We start from the raw sequence: 17674 nt of genomic DNA on the forward strand, positions 1-17674 counted from the left end.
TTGACAGATATGTATCTTCGCCTTATCAAGAGTTTGGAATAGTCACTGTTGTTGATGTTTGATATTTATGTACACAGCAGAAAGTAATGTGCACCTTCCGTTCATATAAACAGTGAAATGGCAATGGGGAGAGCAGTAAAAAAAAAAAAGTATATATTTAAAAAAAGAAAAAAAGAAAAAAGACTGAAAACCCAACCCTGTAAATTTTCGTTAACTATTTATTTACTATTCTACACTATAGGATATAACTGATTAATGAGAGTCTCAGAATCAAAACGGAAAAGTAAAAGAAGAAAAAAAGCATTTGAAGGGATTCGATTGGGTGCGAGCCTGCTGCACAGTTTGGCGCGGACTTCCTTCATTGAATGTGCCGGACCCTTGTCGATATATTGTGCCATAAAGTAACCTGACAATGACGACAGAGAAAGAAGGTAATATGATGCATCAGAATTACATGCACACTGATTTTGAAAGTTGGCACTAAGTTTAATCGAATGGCAACCGATAACATGTGGGAGTTAAACAGTACGTAACTTCTTAAGTCTGGGAAGTTGCCGTGGAAGTGGCCAGCAAACACAAACTTCCCCAAGTCGCCGATTGAGAACCGCTGGAAGCGACTACAAACTCATGGACACAAACAGAAACTGAGATATTCCGTAAACTTTAGAGAGACAAACAACACAAACGTGAAAGATAACAGATCGGAAATATTTTTCATCTTCAAGTTCAACAAATGTTTTTATACCATTTCTTTCTTCCAAGTTCCATCTTTCAGAAAGTAGGTTATTAGTTGTGAGTTTCAGTTTCAGTTGCTCAAGGAGGCGTCACTGCGTTCGGCCAAATCCATATACGCTACACCACATCTGCCAAGCAGATGCTTGACCAGCAGCGTAACCCAAAGGGCTTAGTCAGGCCTTGAGAAACGAAAAAAAAAAAAGAAAGAAAAAAAAAAAGGTGAATAAATAACAGATAAGTGTACATAAGTATATAAATAAATAAAAATTATAATATGAAAAAAGGTAGTAGTAGTAGTAATAATAATAATAATAAATAAATGAATAAATAAATAAGACAGCAATGATGATAAAAAAGCAAATAAATGTAAAACATGAAGACACACATTCACACATACACCCGCACATGCATAACAGATATGCACCAAACATGCAGTTTCACAGATATGAAAGCACAGTCAAATACACATAAATGTACATGAGCCCCAACACACACACACACACACACACACACACACACACATTACCCTGCACCTCCTGTACCCCCCTCCTCCTCCTCCTCATTTCTAGGCTATGTATCACAGCTTCCACGGCACACACACACACACACACACACACACACACAGACAGACGAACACTTGTACAAGCACACACACATACACCCATATCCCCCACCCCCAACCCCACACACATATATACAAAGATATATATATATACACACCCGCACGTTCCAATATCCTGTTGCTCCCACAGTGTAGGCATGCATACACTCACATACCTCATCCTGTACCCCCCCACCTCCCCCTCACACACACACACACACACACACATATGCACGTGCACAGAACTCTCCTGACACTTGTGTACACTTACACCCTCGCGCATGCACAAACGCACTCAAATACACAGACCCACACACACACACACACGCACAGAGGCTGCCACTGATTGGCCGCAAGAGGGATGGGAAAAGATCTCTGATGCCAAGAACGTGGCGTCTAGTGTGTTGCTCAGTCTGTTATATTTGGAAAAGCCCACAGAGACTCTGTTCCGTTTTGAAGAAATTTGCACAATGTTGGTTTGGAAATGATGCCGATATTTGTTTGATTTGCAAAGCATCGTGCTCTACCTTTCATGTTAGACTTACGGCCACTCCCTCTCTCTGCTTTTATTTCTTTGAGGCGATCGATGGTGTGATGGCCTTGTACCTGTTCTTTCTGATATTCTATGACTTTTCTGAGGATTTCCGATTTTCCTAGATGTAGGCCGCTCGTTGGTGTCGCGTTACCAGCAAGTCTGTCAGCTCGCTCGTTTCCCTTAACACCTGCATGTCCCGGGCAGTATGACCATGTGAGTTTTTTAATCTGAAAGTTGCGCATTGCCTTATGCCACTCTGGGCTTCCCATTCTGTTTTCAATTTTCTGTATGAGGTTCATTGAGTCAGTTAGAATCATGGCATGTTGGTTTCCGGGCGTATGGATGGACGATAGCCACTGGAGGGTATGTGTCACAGCTTCAACTTCCATCGTTAGGCTAGAGATTGTGACTTTGTAGGCAGCATTCTCTTCCCTAATTGTTTTTCCATTTTGTTTCGCAGTGAATCCCCAACCGGATTGGTCTTTGGTCACTGAGCCATCTGTGTATATGATGATGTCCTCTTCTTTACTGTTTTCTTCTATGAGTAGCGTCACTTCCGCATCAGTTTTGCCCTCTGGCCATTCCTGACAATGTCTTCCTAGAGTGGGTGAACTGGCTGTATTGAATAGATGGTTGAGGTTTTTGGGGTTTTTCTCCCATTCTTTTGTTTCTTTCAGGTCTTGTAGTCGGCATACTAGCTGGATTGTGTCTTCTGCTTGCCCTATTCATGATCTTCCTCGTCCTAGACAGCTGCCTTTTGGTTCTTTGACTGCGTCATGCAGTGGGTTTTGAGGGTTTTCTAATGCTTTGAAGTAGGTCTTGACCTGTTCTAACTTGTTTCTGGCCTGCACTGAAGGAAGGTCAAGCAGGTATCCCATGGTTTCTGTGGGCGTGTCTTTTGTTGTTCCAAGGATCAGCCTCATAGCTTCATTTTGAACTCTTTCTAATTTTAGGAGGTTGCTTTGAGATGGTGTTGTTAGCCCAAGTCCGTAGTTGATCACACTGAGGACGAGTGATTGGTATAGCAGGAAGAGGTGGCTTTGTTCAATACCTTTGGTTGCCATTGCTTTTAAGACTGAAAGGCCCTTTTTGCATTTGAGAACAGTATTTTCCGTATGTTTTCTGAAGGTCAGCATCCTGTCGAAGTGTATTCCTAGGTAGCGTAGGCATTCAGGTTTTTTTTTATCTGAATCCCGTCGAATGACACAGGCGGTGGTGATTTGCTCTTGGTTCTGTTGTTGAGGGTGCAACAGCAACGTTTGGGCTTTCGCTGGATTGATGGAAGATCCTGTGTCTTTGCACCATTGAGCAATATTGTTTAGTTGTTTCTGGACGGCTTTAGTTCTTTCCTGAGCATCTTTCGAAGTTTTGAAGACCAGGCCATCATCCGCAAGAGTAAGCAACCGAGCTATTGTTGTAAGTAACATTCATAAGTAGACTGAAGTCATCTAAAACTAGTATTGAAAACTAACAAGTGGGGGGGTGGGCTGGGGAGAGAGGCAAAGATGGAGAGGTAGAGAGGGAGGGGATGGGAATTTATTAGTTAATGCCAATAACTGAAAAAGATGTTTAATGTGGAATTGATTTCTTATTGTTGAGATGCTATATTAATTCACTGTATAAATGTTAATTTTCCTGTTGTAGTTTGATGTTTTCTGCCTATTTGATTAACTTTTTTTGGTGTTGTTTTACAGGTTGGTATTTCTGTATGGACTTTGTCAACATGTATCTGTTTACCATGTTGTGCACCTCCAAGTGTATATAAGTGTATGGATGCAGATAGTGAGATACGTCTTTTGTTAAATGCATGTTTTTATGTTTGTATTAACATGAGGAAAAAGACCATGTGATTTTCTCGTTGGTGACAAAGTTAAGCTGACAAAGTTAGCTGAGTTCATTGGCCATGGCTACCGGTTATGTGGTTCTGTTATCACAAAATTTGTGTGGGGGAGGGGACTGCATGTTGTTAATAATTATGTTAAATTTACAAATATTAGTGCTGTACAACTAAATGTGTAAACTCTCCCACCCACCTTTGCACTTACGGTACATTCCACTCAAACTGCATTGTGTTCAGATTGAAATCGACTTGTGCAAGTAATTTCAGTGAAAATATTTTATAGAAGAAGAATGCACAAGCTGAACAAGGTCTGGATAATGTGAGAATGGTGTGAAAATGATGCGTTGTGATGTGATCAATGGTGGCAAAGGGTGATCTATGTATACTGTGATATTAGATCAGGAAGTTGTGATGGTGAAATTCATAAGTCTGACCATATGGGATAGTGTGTGGTTGCTGTTCTCCAGGTGTTTTTGATGATGCGGTGGAGGAGAGGGTGATCAACGAGGAGTACAAGATCTGGAAGAAGAATACGCCATTTCTCTATGACCTAGTTATGACCCATGCCCTGGAGTGGCCCAGTCTCACCGCCCAGTGGTTGCCAGATGTCACACGGTATGTGCCCACACAGCTCTGTTTCTGCCTTTTTCCAGTTTACCTACCAAAGTTTGAGAGGTATATATTCTTTGGTGTGTGTCAACACATTACTGTATTTGTCCACAGTCAGTGGATATGTAGCTTACGTGTTCCATGGTACATCTCTACTGTTCTCAGAATGTGGCTTGGCAGCCTGAATGTAAGTTGTAACTTTTTTAGATATTTTAAAAAAACAAACATTTCTTAACCCTTTCGCTGCCAGGAAAATAAGATTTAAGTGAAATCTATTTGCCAGGGTTTTTTCACAAAAAACGGGTATAAATTTTCCAAAAATTCTGTGCTCTTTGTTATTGGAGAAAGACCCATAAAAGTATATATTTTCTGAAAGGTAAATGAATAAAGAATACAAAACACATGCTGTTTTCCCATTTTATATATTTTTAGTGACATGCTGTTGTTTTGAAATCAGTGTTTTGTTTTTTGTCACATTTTCAACTTGTTCATTACAAACATTAGTCAGGTAATTTGCACAAAAACATCATATTTTCTGGACAAATGGATATCTGCAAACACAAAATCATACTAGAACAACCACAATATATATATTTTTTTTAAAGAGATAGATACACAATACATTGTGACTTCTCCAAGTGATAAGATGGATGTGAGGCCACGCCCCCTCCTCCTCACCCCTCTCACACGGTCACTTGATTCAGTTCTCATCAGACCGCGTTGGCTACGTGCCAAGAATATCGCTCTGCTGCTAATTCGGTCATCTGTCGTCTGCTAACATCTGCACAGCCGGCATCACTCACTGACAGTCGCATCTTGGCCACTCTCTTGATTACTCCCTTTATTTTCTATCAGATCGTCCTATAAATGTTCATCTCTATCTTCTCCTTCGAATTTACGCTTCAATTGTTTCTGAGCATCAGCTAAAGAAAGAAATCATGGTTGATTTAGTTCGTCACGATCGCATGTCTTGAGCACGGCGTCAGTCCGACATTTTGTTGAGCGAGCCAGGAGAGAAGTGGGGCAAACACTTGGACAGTGACACAACCAAAACGTTCAAATAAAGGACTGCTTCATGACGTAGATGGGGTTTCTAGCTATGAATAGAATCTAGAGAGATTCCCCAGGCTAAAGCTACCACTATTTTTGCCAAGGAAGTGAATGCAAACCAGGGAAAAGTCAGAATATTTCGATGACGAGTTATCTCGTCATGCAGGCAGCGAAGCATACATGCTTGCCATGACGAGTTATCTTGTCATGCAGGCAGCCTAGGGGTTAATGTACAAGTTTTGGACAAAACTAGAAAATATTTTGCATGGGACAGAAACTTGAATAGTTGACTGGACAATTTTTTAAATGGCTAAAAAATAATGTGCTGTAAAGTAGAAGTGAGAGGAAAGTAGTGTTATGTTGTGTCTGTGCAGGCCAGATGGAAAGGACTACTCACTGCATCGGCTGATTCTTGGAACACATACGTGAGTTTTTGCCGCTGTCTGTATGTCAGTTTTTTTCGGGTTTTTTTTGTGGTCATTCTCTTGATCTCAGTGTTGACTGGGCAGAGAACACAAGTAATACTAATAGTCATTTGACTCTGTACAATATTACAACAATTCAGTACTCATTAGAAACACTGGTTAGTATTATATATACTGTTATAAATACAAAATATTCATTAGAAACACTGGTCAGAATATACTGTTATGCACTTTTTATCTTATAACTGCTGGCTGGGGCAAAGAGATCACTGTTTATATCTTTGTTTATATCTTTCTGCGGGAAGTAGCTTTTTGCTCCCAGTGCTATGCTAGGGACATTTTACAGTAGCTTGACATGGACATGTATGCTTTATCAATCATCAGTGATTGTGTATTGTATAGATTTCAAATGTTGGAGTACTATCTGTTTGGCGTGTGTATATGGAGTGTGTTGAACTGTATTTGCGGTGTGAACAGGTCAGATGAACAGAACCATTTGCTGCTGGCCAGTGTTCAGCTGCCCAATGACAACGCTCAGTTTGATGCGTCCCATTACGACAGTGACAAGGGTGGTGAGTACTTTACTACTTTACTATTGTGCCATTTAAGTTCAGTAGTTATATACGTGTGTATTATGGCATCAAGAGCTGCACATACTGATACTGTGTTTGTGAGTCGGGCAGTAGTAATGTGTGTATGACAGTGTCAAGAGTTGCACTTTGTGATTCTATGATGGTTTCATTTCTTTGTGTTTGTGAGTTGCACAGTAGTAATGTGTGTATGACAGTGTCAAGTGCTGCACATAGTGACACTGTGATAGTTCCATTTCTTTCGGTCTTTTGTGGGCTGCAGCTGTGGCGTTCATTCACATATGTACAAGTGCTCTTTTATACGTGTTATCGTTTTTACCCCTCTGTAAAGGCAGCCTGTCATGAAGGGTGTACGTACTGGATATGTAAACCATAACCCACTTATTGATAACATGGAAAACAGGATTAAACATGGGTATTTTGTCTTTTGCGTGTCTCGATGGGTTAGGGCTACGGCAGGTCTGCGCATGTTGACCCTCCCACTGGCCCCCTGATACAGGGATTGAATCTTTGTATTTGATCTCTGGGTGGAATTATAAAATAAAAGTTGTTGTGTTTGTTTTGTGAAGTTCCCAGATTACAACCCTTGGCTTTGAAAATAGCTATTCTGTCCAAGCATTGTTGTAACTGTGCCCAAACTATGACTTTGCTGGACCCAATGAAAATGAAGAGGTAAATGTGCTATTCAGAATTTGGCGGATTTGGGTCAGTGAGTGGGAAGATCGAGATAGAGATCAAGATCAACCATGAAGGGGAGGTGAACCGAGCCCGCTACATGCCCCAGAACCCCTGCATCATCGCAACCAAGACGCCCTCTAGTGACGTCCTCGTCTTTGACTACACCAAACATCCTTCCAAGCCAGGTAGGCTCAGTAAACTAATCATTACTTACATTACTCATTTTACCCCCACAGCTGCATGCATGCTACAACTCCCCTGGACCAGCACTTCATGAGACCACTGCAGAAAAAACCAGGTTGGTTCACTAAAACAGTGAAAATCAATGGAGAATTGTTGATTTTATGTCAAACAAAGCTTCGTTTTCATACTTCAGGAATCTGTAAACGGTTCAGTTTAAAATGCCAGCTTTACCAAGCAAGAATGAATGAAATTAGAATAGTGTGTTGGTACAAGAATACTCATACCTGGTCTACAGGGTAGTAATCATAGAACGAGTTAACTTGTACCAGGAGTAGAATGAGTTGAACCTGTTCTGTCTGGTTGGAGCATAAGCCACCAACAATTCTCCAGTCATTTCCGTCTTGGTGAGTCAGCTGATCTCCAGGCCTTGCCTGCTGTTTTCATTTCTTCTTCCAGGGTTCTTCTCCATGTGCCTGGTGGTATGCCTCTTTCTTTTCCCAGGTGGTGCCCATCCTACGGCTGCATAAGGATGTCTGGTTTTGTTCATCCCCATGAAGTTCATTAATACAGTGTTGTAATAACATAAACAGTTGTTGAAAAGGTGTAAAAGCACAGAATCATATAAAGTTTTGGAACAGGTGTGTAAGTAGAGTACTGTCTGCACAGGTGCAAGGTATAACTTTGAGAGTACAGTATTGTGTAATCAAGTATGAAAATCAAAATATGTGAATGCTGAGTGTATTGTTTGTATTGTGAAATTTTATGGTGTGAACAAGGTTTTTGAGTACATTGTTAATGTGTACAGGTGTGGATAAAGGTATGTAAGTGCCATGTTGTGTCTGGAGATGTGAAGTAAGTATGCATGTGAGGGCAGTGTTGTGTATGAGATGTGGAAAAGCCACACAGCTGTGATCCATTGTTGCATAGTATTCATATTATGGTGCATCTGTCAGCATGTGAAAACACTTTGCACCACAGTGTGGCACAGACATCACCAACAGTGAAGCACAGACTCACAAACCCTACACCATAACCAGGTTGTAACATTGTTTCAGATCCCAGTGGGGAGTGCAACCCTGAGCTTCGCCTCAAAGGACACCAAAAAGAAGGGTGAATTTCCTGTGTTTCTTTTACTTAAGATGATATACAACTTTACTGACTGTAAATTCACATAGATTTGTCTTTTCCAACATTGGTGCAATAAGATTGTTTTGTCTCTTTGTGTTGAGGTGTCAGAAAAGCACACCACGTTCAGAGGTACCAGATAGAAGTGTTGGATTTTAAGAGTGGTGCTGCATCTTGAGGAATATTCATGTGATGTCAAAAGAAAGGAACTGTAGCATCTATCCGGATGTTAATTATTTGATGACAAACCCTGTACCTGAATCCATAATACATGTAACATCCCCTGAATGTGATAGGAGTGAGGCCCCCTTGGCTTACCAGCCGCTGTATCTATGAACGCTTCTGTGAAAAGAATTCAGATCTACCTTCGAGATCTACTCCATACACAGTTACACGGAATATATTACAGGTACTACATCTCAAAGGATACTAGCAGGATTACATGTATGAGGAGTCAATGAACCTGTTCCTCAGGGGATACTGAAAGGGGAAGTTCTGTGAATACAAGATTGAAATTTTCTTCATGTTTAGAAAGACTGGTGACACATCATTAGGTAGGAGGATAATTCTTAGATTAAGACATTGTGACAGCACACACAAGGATGATAATCATTCTGTTATGAAAGATTAGGCACTATGCGTCAAGTGACACTTGGATTAACTCCACTCAGTTCAGCTCTATGGATAAAATTGTTTTTGCACAGTGTGAAGTGTCATCTGTTGATATATTCAAACTAAAGAAAAAGTGGAAAATAACTAGTAAAAATGTCAAGTCAGTACACTGGCCTTATGTAAAAATCTAGGCTCAGAATGGAAAACTTCATGCACACACCTTTCGTTTTCAAATATCTTGGTGGGATATTTCTTATGTGACTTTATTCAGAAAGATACTATATGTGAAGGGACACAAGGAGGATTGGTGGGGGTGTGGGTTTTGTGAAGGGGATAGGGAAATGTACGATTAGCACTTTGCATCACATACCTTTTTTTCTGGTCAGGTGTTTATGTGTGCTTACATAGTAATCGCTTGCTGACATTGGTCCCTTTCTTTATGATGCATGTTTGTGCAGCTATGGTCTGTCATGGAACCCCAACCTGAATGGCCACTTGCTGAGTGCCTCAGATGATCATGTGAGTGTAACTGGGATAAGATGGGTACAGAGGAGGGTGGAGGGGACACAAGGAAGATGGGATATATAGAAAGCATAGGAGGGCTTCATTTTATTTCAGGCTGGTTCAAATACAGGGAACATAGAGAGGAGAGAGGACAGGAGGGACATAGGTCAGAAGATGGAGGATGGGAGGGAGGGCAGGGGAAAGAGGGGAAGCTAAGAATCAGAGTGCAGAGGAAAGAGCAGCAGTGCAGAGAACAGGGAAAGGAGGGGTAAGGATGGGTGAAACAGAAGGCAGGGTAGATGATCATAGTCTGCTCTTTGGTTATTAGATGTGTGCCTTATAACTGAGCCAGGTGACAACAATAATTGTGTCGCATAGTATGCCCTATGATTGTCAGGTGGTATGTTGCATCAGATGTCATGTGCCGTTGCATTTTTTGCTTTTTCAGACCATTTGTCTGTGGGACATCAACAGCAAGCAGAGAGAGGCACGCGTCATCGACGCTCACACCATCTTCACTGGTCACACGTCTGTGGTGGAGGTAATGACTGACTGACTGACTGACTTGATGCTCATTGACTCTTGTTTCAGTACTACAAGTACAAGACTTCCTTAGTGTGCCTTTAATTGACTCTGGAGTCTTGCTTAAAACAGCTATCAGCCAGTCCATAGGGAACAAATGAAAAAGACCATGTTCAAACACGTGTCAGGGTTACAACATGTTACATCCTTGTTCACGCAAATATGCATCAAGGTTACTGCATAGTGCTGCATATTACATCATGGTGGATCATTTTATACTGCTGAACTTATGAATACTATGCTGCTATGTTTGAAATAAAAATGTGACTCTGAAGTATCAAAAATTGAAGGTTGAAAAAAAAAATTGATCGATACACTGAATAAATTGAACTTGAATGCAAGGGACAGGGAAGCTGGAAACTCGGCCTGTGATGTTGGTAGGGCTTTACCCTCAAACAGTAATTATGGTTCTATGGCTTGTGTTCATTCTGAATCAGTTTGAGGTCAGTTTATGTTTTTCCTCACTTTCATTCCAGAGAATTATCAGGTTGTTCCCTTCAGCTCTTATTCCTCACAGGTGTTCACATCCCCTTGGCTTAGTGTTAGAAAAAGTCCTTTCCATTTGTGTGTGAGTGTATGTGTGTGCTCTTCCATGCTGTCTTTTCACCTTTTGAGTTACTTATAGGTGTGTGTGTTTGTAATGTGGAGTCCAAATGATTGTCTTCAAATGAAGGCAGAATGTGAAAGATTTGGATGAGCTGTCTTTTTTATCACCCTTTTATCAGCTGACATGTTAATAGTTTCTTTTTAAGAGATAATGAAATATTCTTTTGTCTTGTATAATGGAATTGTTGAAGGCATTCATGTTACCATATCTGATCAGAACGACCCATTTGATATCAGAAACAGTGAAAAGACAAAAGAAAGAAAGGCACGATGATGGGGGTGGCAAGTGTTGGGGTTAGATGCTAGTAGAAAGATTGTGTTTGGGGTCAGATGTGGGCAGAAAGATAGTGTAAACTATTTTTTTTATGTCAGATATGGCAGAAAGATAGCTTTGTGTTCGTTGATGTCAGATGTGAGCAGAAACACATTGTAGTAAGTGTTGGTGTCAAATACTGCTGAAAGATAGAATTTTGTTTGGTGGGGTCATTGTGGGCAGAAAGATAGTGTTTAGTTTGTTGGGGTCACATGTGGGCAGAAAGATAGTGTAGTGAGTGCTGGTGTTGGTTATAGGTAAAAAGTTTTGCGAGTGTTGGGGTCATATATGAGCAGAAAGATTGTTTAATTACACATACTTAACCGTGACCTGCCTGAGTCTGATTGTTTAATTACACATACTTAACCGTGACCTGCCAGAGTCTGATTGTTTAATTACACATACTTAACCGTGACCCACCAGTGCAGACTCTGGCAGGGGTCTGACACTCCTGTCCTGTGCAAACTACTATCCGCCTATGTGGAGAAAACGAAAGTAGCTACGGCTGATACCTCCTGGAAGTAGGTAACCTCCCCTTTGTGAATGTTGGGTTTCGATGTAGGCAGGAAGATATTAGTGTAGTGAGTGTTGGGGTCAGATATGGGCAGAAAGACACTGTAGCAAGTGCAGGGCTCCAATGTTGACATAAAGATAGTGTGGAGGGTGTTTGGGGTCAGTTAATGAATGATGTGGTATTTTCAGAAATGTTGCATGGTTCCGGTCATTGATTGAAAGTCTCACAATGATTTCAGGATGTGGCCTGGCATCTCTTGCACGAAAGCCTGTTTGGCTCTGTGGCTGACGACCAGAAACTGATGATGTAAGTCATAAAATCTGACTGTGGCTGATGACTGGAAACTCAGTGTATGGTGTCAGATCTGTTTACTTGCGTTGTAAATGATGTGACAGTCCTACTTTCATTTTTGACTGTGTGATTGACAGTCAAGGATTGATTTGAAAGTTGTGAAATAATTTCTATTTTTGTGAGAAGCTGCTGACAGAAAACTTATGATGGAAGCTGTAAAATCAGTCTGTCTGTTTTCCCTTGTGTGCTTTCGCTTTGTGATAAATGATGTGTTGCATCCATTTGCTTTTCTCTGCACATACCTGTTTTTTTGTACCCTGTTCCTAAAGAAGGGGTAAGCCGTGAGGGTGCTTTGCTGTGTGTATGTGAAAGATAACATTAGCCATGAGGGTGTTTTGCTGCATGTGTGTGAAAGATAATGTTAACCATGAGGGTGCTTTACTGTGTATGTGTGAAAGATGATGCTAGCCATGAGGGTGTTTTGTTGGTTGTGTGAGAAAGGCTACGTTAGCCATGAGGCTGCTTTGCTATGTGTGTGAAAGATGGGTCAGCCATGAGGGTGTTTGCTGTGTGTGTGAAAGGTGACGTTAGCCATGAGTGTGTTTTGCTGTGTGTCTGAAAGATGAGGTTAAGCATGAGGGTGTTTTGCTCTGTGTGTGTGAAAGATGATGTCAGCCATGAGGCTGTTTTGTCTGTGTGTGTGAAAGATGTTAGCCATGAGGGTGTTTTGCTGTGTGTGTGTGAAAGATGACGTTAGCCATGAGTGTGTTATGCTGTGTGTGTGTGTGTGTGTGTGAAAGATGACATGAGCCATGAGTGTATTTTGCTGTGTGTGTGTGTGTGTGAAAAATGACATTAACCATGAGGGTGTTTTGCTCTGTGTGTGTGTGTGTGAAAGACGTTAGCCATGAGGGTGCTTTGGTGTGTGTATGAAAGACGACATTAGCCATGAAGGTGTTTTGCTCTGTGTGTGACAGCTGGGACACACGGTCCAACACAACCAGCAAGGCCAGTCACACCGTGGACGCCCACACGGCGGAGGTCAACTGTCTGTCCTTCAACCCCTACAGCGAGTTCATCCTGGCCACTGGTTCTGCTGACAAGGTCATAGGTCACACCTGCTTTAGCCAGTCGTAATGTACAGGCATCTCACACCCTACCTCTTGTACTGGAGACAAATTGACAGATCATGTCATGTTTAGTAACTGGTCACAGCATACACAGGGACATCTATCTCTCAGCCTCCCCCCCCCCCCCCCCCCACCTCCATCTCTGCACCCCCCGGGCCCCTCCTCCCTCACACACACACATACTGGAATCCTATCACAGTCACAAACACAGAAACCCATTGATTATTATTTCTGTGACTGTCTCCTAGCTTGCTTCAATTCTGTTCGATCATTTGTGAGCTTGTGTGTGATATTTGAGATAGAAAGAAAAGGTTTACTCATGGTCATTCCTGTAGCTTTTGTGCAGCTGTGTCATTCTGCCCTGGAAGTTGTCCCCCCTCACTGGACACCAGTCGCTTCATGCAGAAATTAATGTAATTTTTTCCCCTCACTGGACACCAGTCGCTTTGTGCAGAAATTAATGTCTTTTTTTTCTCTGTGCAGACTGTTGCTTTGTGGGACTTGCGCAACCTGAAACTGAAACTACACTCCTTTGAATCACACAAGGATGAAATCTTCCAGGTAAGCAACAAATTGCATCTGGCACAGACCTGGATGGCTAGAGAGTGCTTTTGGTGGCTTATGCCCCAGGAAGGGCAACAGGCTTTGGCGAGGTGGAGATGTTGAGGTGAAATCGCACTCGATGAGATGTCCATACTATTGAAACTTAAACTGGACAAAGAGTAGATGAAAATGAATATGTATGAATCAATATAGGACAGTGTTTGTTGCAAAATCAGAACAAGATGTCGCCCTTTCTCCCAAGTTTGACTGGAAAATGAAACTGGTGACTCTCTTCACAGGGTGAAGAAGAAGAAAAAGAAAAGACAGACAAATGCAACACATTTTATGATCATTTTGTGTCACAGAGTGCACTGTGTCTGAAGCCTGTGTGTGTTTGGTTGCCAGGTGCAGTGGTCCCCCCACAATGAAACCATACTGGCTTCCAGTGGTACAGACCGCCGTCTACACGTCTGGGATCTCAGGTGACTGATGTGTGTGTGTGTGTGTGTGTGTGTGTGTGTGTGTAACATTGTGAGTGTGTCTGTGTGAGTAAAGTATATGTGAATACAATGTGTGTTTGGGTGAGTACAGTGTATGTGTATACACTGTGAGTGTGTGTGTGTATGAATTCTTGCACTGTGTGTGTGTGTGTGTGTGTGTGTGTATTTGAGGGCAGTGTTGGGTCACATGGATGTGTTGGGGCACATAGATGTGTTGGGGCATTGTTGGGTCTCATAGATGTGTTGGGGCACTTAGATGTGTTGGGCCATATAGGTTGGGTCAGATAGATGTGTTGGGACACATAGATGTGTTGGGGCACTTAGATGTGTTGGGCCATATAGGTTGGGTCACATAGATGTGTTGGGTCACATAGATGTGTTGGGACACATAGATGTGTTGGGGCACTTAGATGTGTTGGGCCATATAGGTTGGGTCACATAGATGTGTTGGGTCACATAGATGTGTTGGGACACATAGATGTGTTGGGGCACTTAGATGTGTTGGGTCATATAGTTGTGTTGGTCACACAGGTGTGTTGGAGCAAATAAATGTTTTGGGTGACAGACATGGGTCACGGACATGTGTGATGTTACTGAGGGATGTTGTGTGTTGCAGTAAAATTGGTGAGGAACAGTCAGCTGAAGATGCAGAAGATGGACCTCCTGAGCTCTTGGTAAGTGTGTGTTGTCTGTGTGTGTGTGTGTGTGTGTGCGTGTGCTGTGGTAAAAGTTCATTTTGTATGCTCCCTTTAAATGTTTTTGTTTTATGCATATCTTGTGTGTTGAAAATTGTGTACTTCAAGCATATGTGTTTTAAATTTTCCTGTATGCATGTATTGTGTCTTTTAGTGAATTATTAATGATTTGTTTGGTTTTAGGATTATATGTGTATACCTTTATTTCTGCTTTTGTTGCGTCTTGGTTTATGTCATTGTTGTGTTGGTTTGTGTCAGTGTTGTTGTTTTTTGTTTGTTTAAAAAAAAAGTGTTTGTATCTTATCAATAACTGAGTAGATAATTTACTATGGAATGATGTCAGATTATCTTAGAAGGTGATGTATTGTCTGTTTATAAGGTGAAGTGATGTGTTCCACTCGAATTAACAAGTTGAAATGACAGGATAAAGTGATGTCAACAGATTTACATGAACGCAATACAATGTCAGTTTGTTTTACTGATGAACAACAGATTTACATGAAGGCAATACAATGTCAATTTATTTTACTGATGAAGTGTACTGATCTATTGTTTGTATTCACAGTGAGGTGACATTTTGTCAACGTTGTGTGAGTTGATGCCCATGTGATAATGGTGTGTGTTGCTGAAGAGGAAGGTGGTGTGTTTTCAGTTTATCCATGGAGGCCACACTGCCAAGATCTCCGACTTCTCCTGGAATCCCAATGAAGCGTGGGTCATCTGCTCTGTGTCCGAAGACAACATCATGCAAGTGTGGCAAATGGTCAGTCCTCTTTGTATGTGTGTGTGTGTGTGTGTTTGTCTGTGTGAATCTGTGCATTTCTGTGCGAGCATATTGTGTACACATGAATGCATGTGTGTGCTTGCACTCTTACAGGTGTTTGTCATGGCATGAATGCATCCTTGTACACTTCTGTTCATATTTTAGAGAACAGTTTATATGTGAGATTCATTGCCTGTCCTGTGACCAGTTCATGAGTAAACTTGTTTATGATGATGATTGTGTGTGCAGTCTGCTTTATAAGCAAGGCGCCTTAACATGGTGGTACTTGTGCATAGTACTGAATTGTTGCTGTTTGAAATGCATATAGGATCGTGAGGTTCACTGACTCAGACTGAGTTAGAATGCAAATATATGATTCACAGGTCAGAACACACAAACACAAACACACAAACACACACACAGACACAGACACACACATAGACACACACACAGACACACACACACACACACACTCACTCTCTCTCTCTCTCTCTCTCTCTCTCTCTCTCTCTCTTTTCACTCTCACTCACACACACAAACACACACACACACACACATGACATAACTTGATGTAAACTTTCCAGTTTATTTGATCAAATTTGTTCGAGAAAGACTTTGTTGGCTTCAGGTGACAATTTTTTATGGTGGCGAGTGTATTTCGGATGATGTAATTGTGGCGTGGTGGTGATGCAGACTATTTATTTGTGTCTCTGAGCAGGCAGAGAACATCTACAACGACGAAGAACCCGATGTGTCAGCCAGTGAGTTGGAAGCCTCCTAGTGCCGACTGCAGTGCGTTTGGACCAGGAGTTGTTGCCTTTGCCTGTCTTCTGCAGCATTGCTTGGCGAGGGCGTCAGTCGATCTGTTCATTTTAACTGTTCACACGTTTAGCTGTGCAAGGTGTGTGCTTGTGTGAATTTTGTGTACACCTGTCTGTGTTCATCTGTGGTTGTGTATTTTTTTGTTGAGAATGGTGTAATATGTACACCTGTGTGCAGTTGTGTACACCTGTAATTTATTTGTGGAAGATGCATTCTTCTGTGGGATGTATCGGTAGAAGTTTCTGTACACCTGGATCTGGAGGATGTGTTCACTAGACATGTGTTGTGGAGGATGTGATGTGCACATCTGTGTTTTGTGTCTTTGGAAGTCATACACATCCAGTGTTACATGTGTTGTGGACGATGTGTGCACATTTTTTTTTTATGTCTGTGGAAGTCACATACATCCATGTTACTTGTTTGTGGAAGATGCGTACATGTTTTGTGTTGATGGAAGAAGTGTACATCTATATTGCATGTTCCTGGAAAGACATCTGCTAACTCATTGAGCTTAGCACGTGAGTGTTGCTCTGCCATAAAAATTCATCTCATTAAAATGGTTTTCACGTTCCTACTTATGCATAAGCTGCAAAGAAAGGGAACTAACTTCTGCAGTGTTTCCTGATGTGTTCGTATGTAATTTAGAGGGAAAACGGCAAATTGTCTGCATTTTTTTCTGTATCAGTATGGCATGGAAACCTGCTGAGGCTGTGAACTCCCTTGGGTTGAATTGGTTGGCTGTGGAAAGGTCTGTGCATCTGTGATACATGTTTCAGGAGGGTATGAATGTAAATTCCATGTCTGAAATGTGTTATGAAAAAATGTCTAAATATGTATGTATCATGCAGTGTTACAGACAGTGACATGCAATATGTTATGGTTTTCTATATTTTTTTGTGCATTATGTGGATGCATATTTTGATAGTATCCTCCTGGACAAATGTATTCTTTGGGGTGTCGTGTCACACAGATTACACAAATGTCGTATGTTCATGCCTCTCAATATGATTTTGATGTACTGGAATGAATTGCCTGATGTGCCATTTCGGTAACAAGTATTATGGTATTAAGCTGATGTCATGGATCAAATTCTTTGTGTTATGGGGTTCGTGTTAATTGTGGGTCTTTGGTAATGTATCATATATCTGTTGATGTGTTTAGGGTTGACTTTTGAATACACATTTGTAGTGTTTTAAGGCGTTCCATGTAGACACAATGTTTTGATTGGTGTTGGTGTGTCTTGGGGACACACACTGTGAAATGTTATTCTGTGACTTCTGAATGTATATGACTGATATTTTGTGGGTTCCAGGGTTGATACTGCTTGGATGTAATGATATGTTGTGTTAACTTTGGAATGAATAGTGTGTTACATGGATGCACACAATGATGTGGCCTTTATTTTGGAATGGTGATAATGTGGATACA

The 17674-nt window shown here is 41.3% G+C and overlaps 1 protein-coding gene across 1 annotated transcript; it reads left to right on the plus strand.

Moving 5' to 3' along the window:
* The first annotated feature begins 278 nt into the window (after positions 1–278).
* LOC143282809 (histone-binding protein RBBP4) lies at positions 279–16342 on the plus strand. The gene is made up of 15 exons (XM_076588596.1): positions 279–431; positions 4179–4326; positions 5745–5795; positions 6273–6367; positions 7075–7248; positions 8302–8356; positions 9442–9502; positions 9936–10028; positions 11741–11808; positions 12771–12897; positions 13407–13484; positions 13872–13948; positions 14583–14640; positions 15314–15424; positions 16143–16342. The coding sequence occupies exons 1-15, from the start codon at positions 413–415 to the stop codon at positions 16203–16205; spliced, it is 1278 nt and encodes a 425-aa protein (XP_076444711.1). The 5' UTR covers positions 279–412; the 3' UTR covers positions 16206–16342.
* The last annotated feature ends 1332 nt before the right edge of the window (positions 16343–17674 follow it).

Source organism: Babylonia areolata, chromosome 6 (genome assembly GCF_041734735.1).
Source record: "Babylonia areolata isolate BAREFJ2019XMU chromosome 6, ASM4173473v1, whole genome shotgun sequence".
NCBI classification, from domain to species: Eukaryota; Metazoa; Mollusca; class Gastropoda; order Neogastropoda; family Buccinidae; genus Babylonia; species Babylonia areolata.

Bases quoted from the DNA above. Each gene is read 5' to 3' on its own strand.
- LOC143282809 (XM_076588596.1), top strand. The intron at 11,809-12,770 runs GTAAGTCATAAA...TGTGTGTGACAG, and splicing joins GACGACCAGAAACTGATGAT to CTGGGACACACGGTCCAACA. The intron at 13,949-14,582 runs GTGACTGATGTG...TGTGTGTTGCAG, and splicing joins CTACACGTCTGGGATCTCAG to TAAAATTGGTGAGGAACAGT.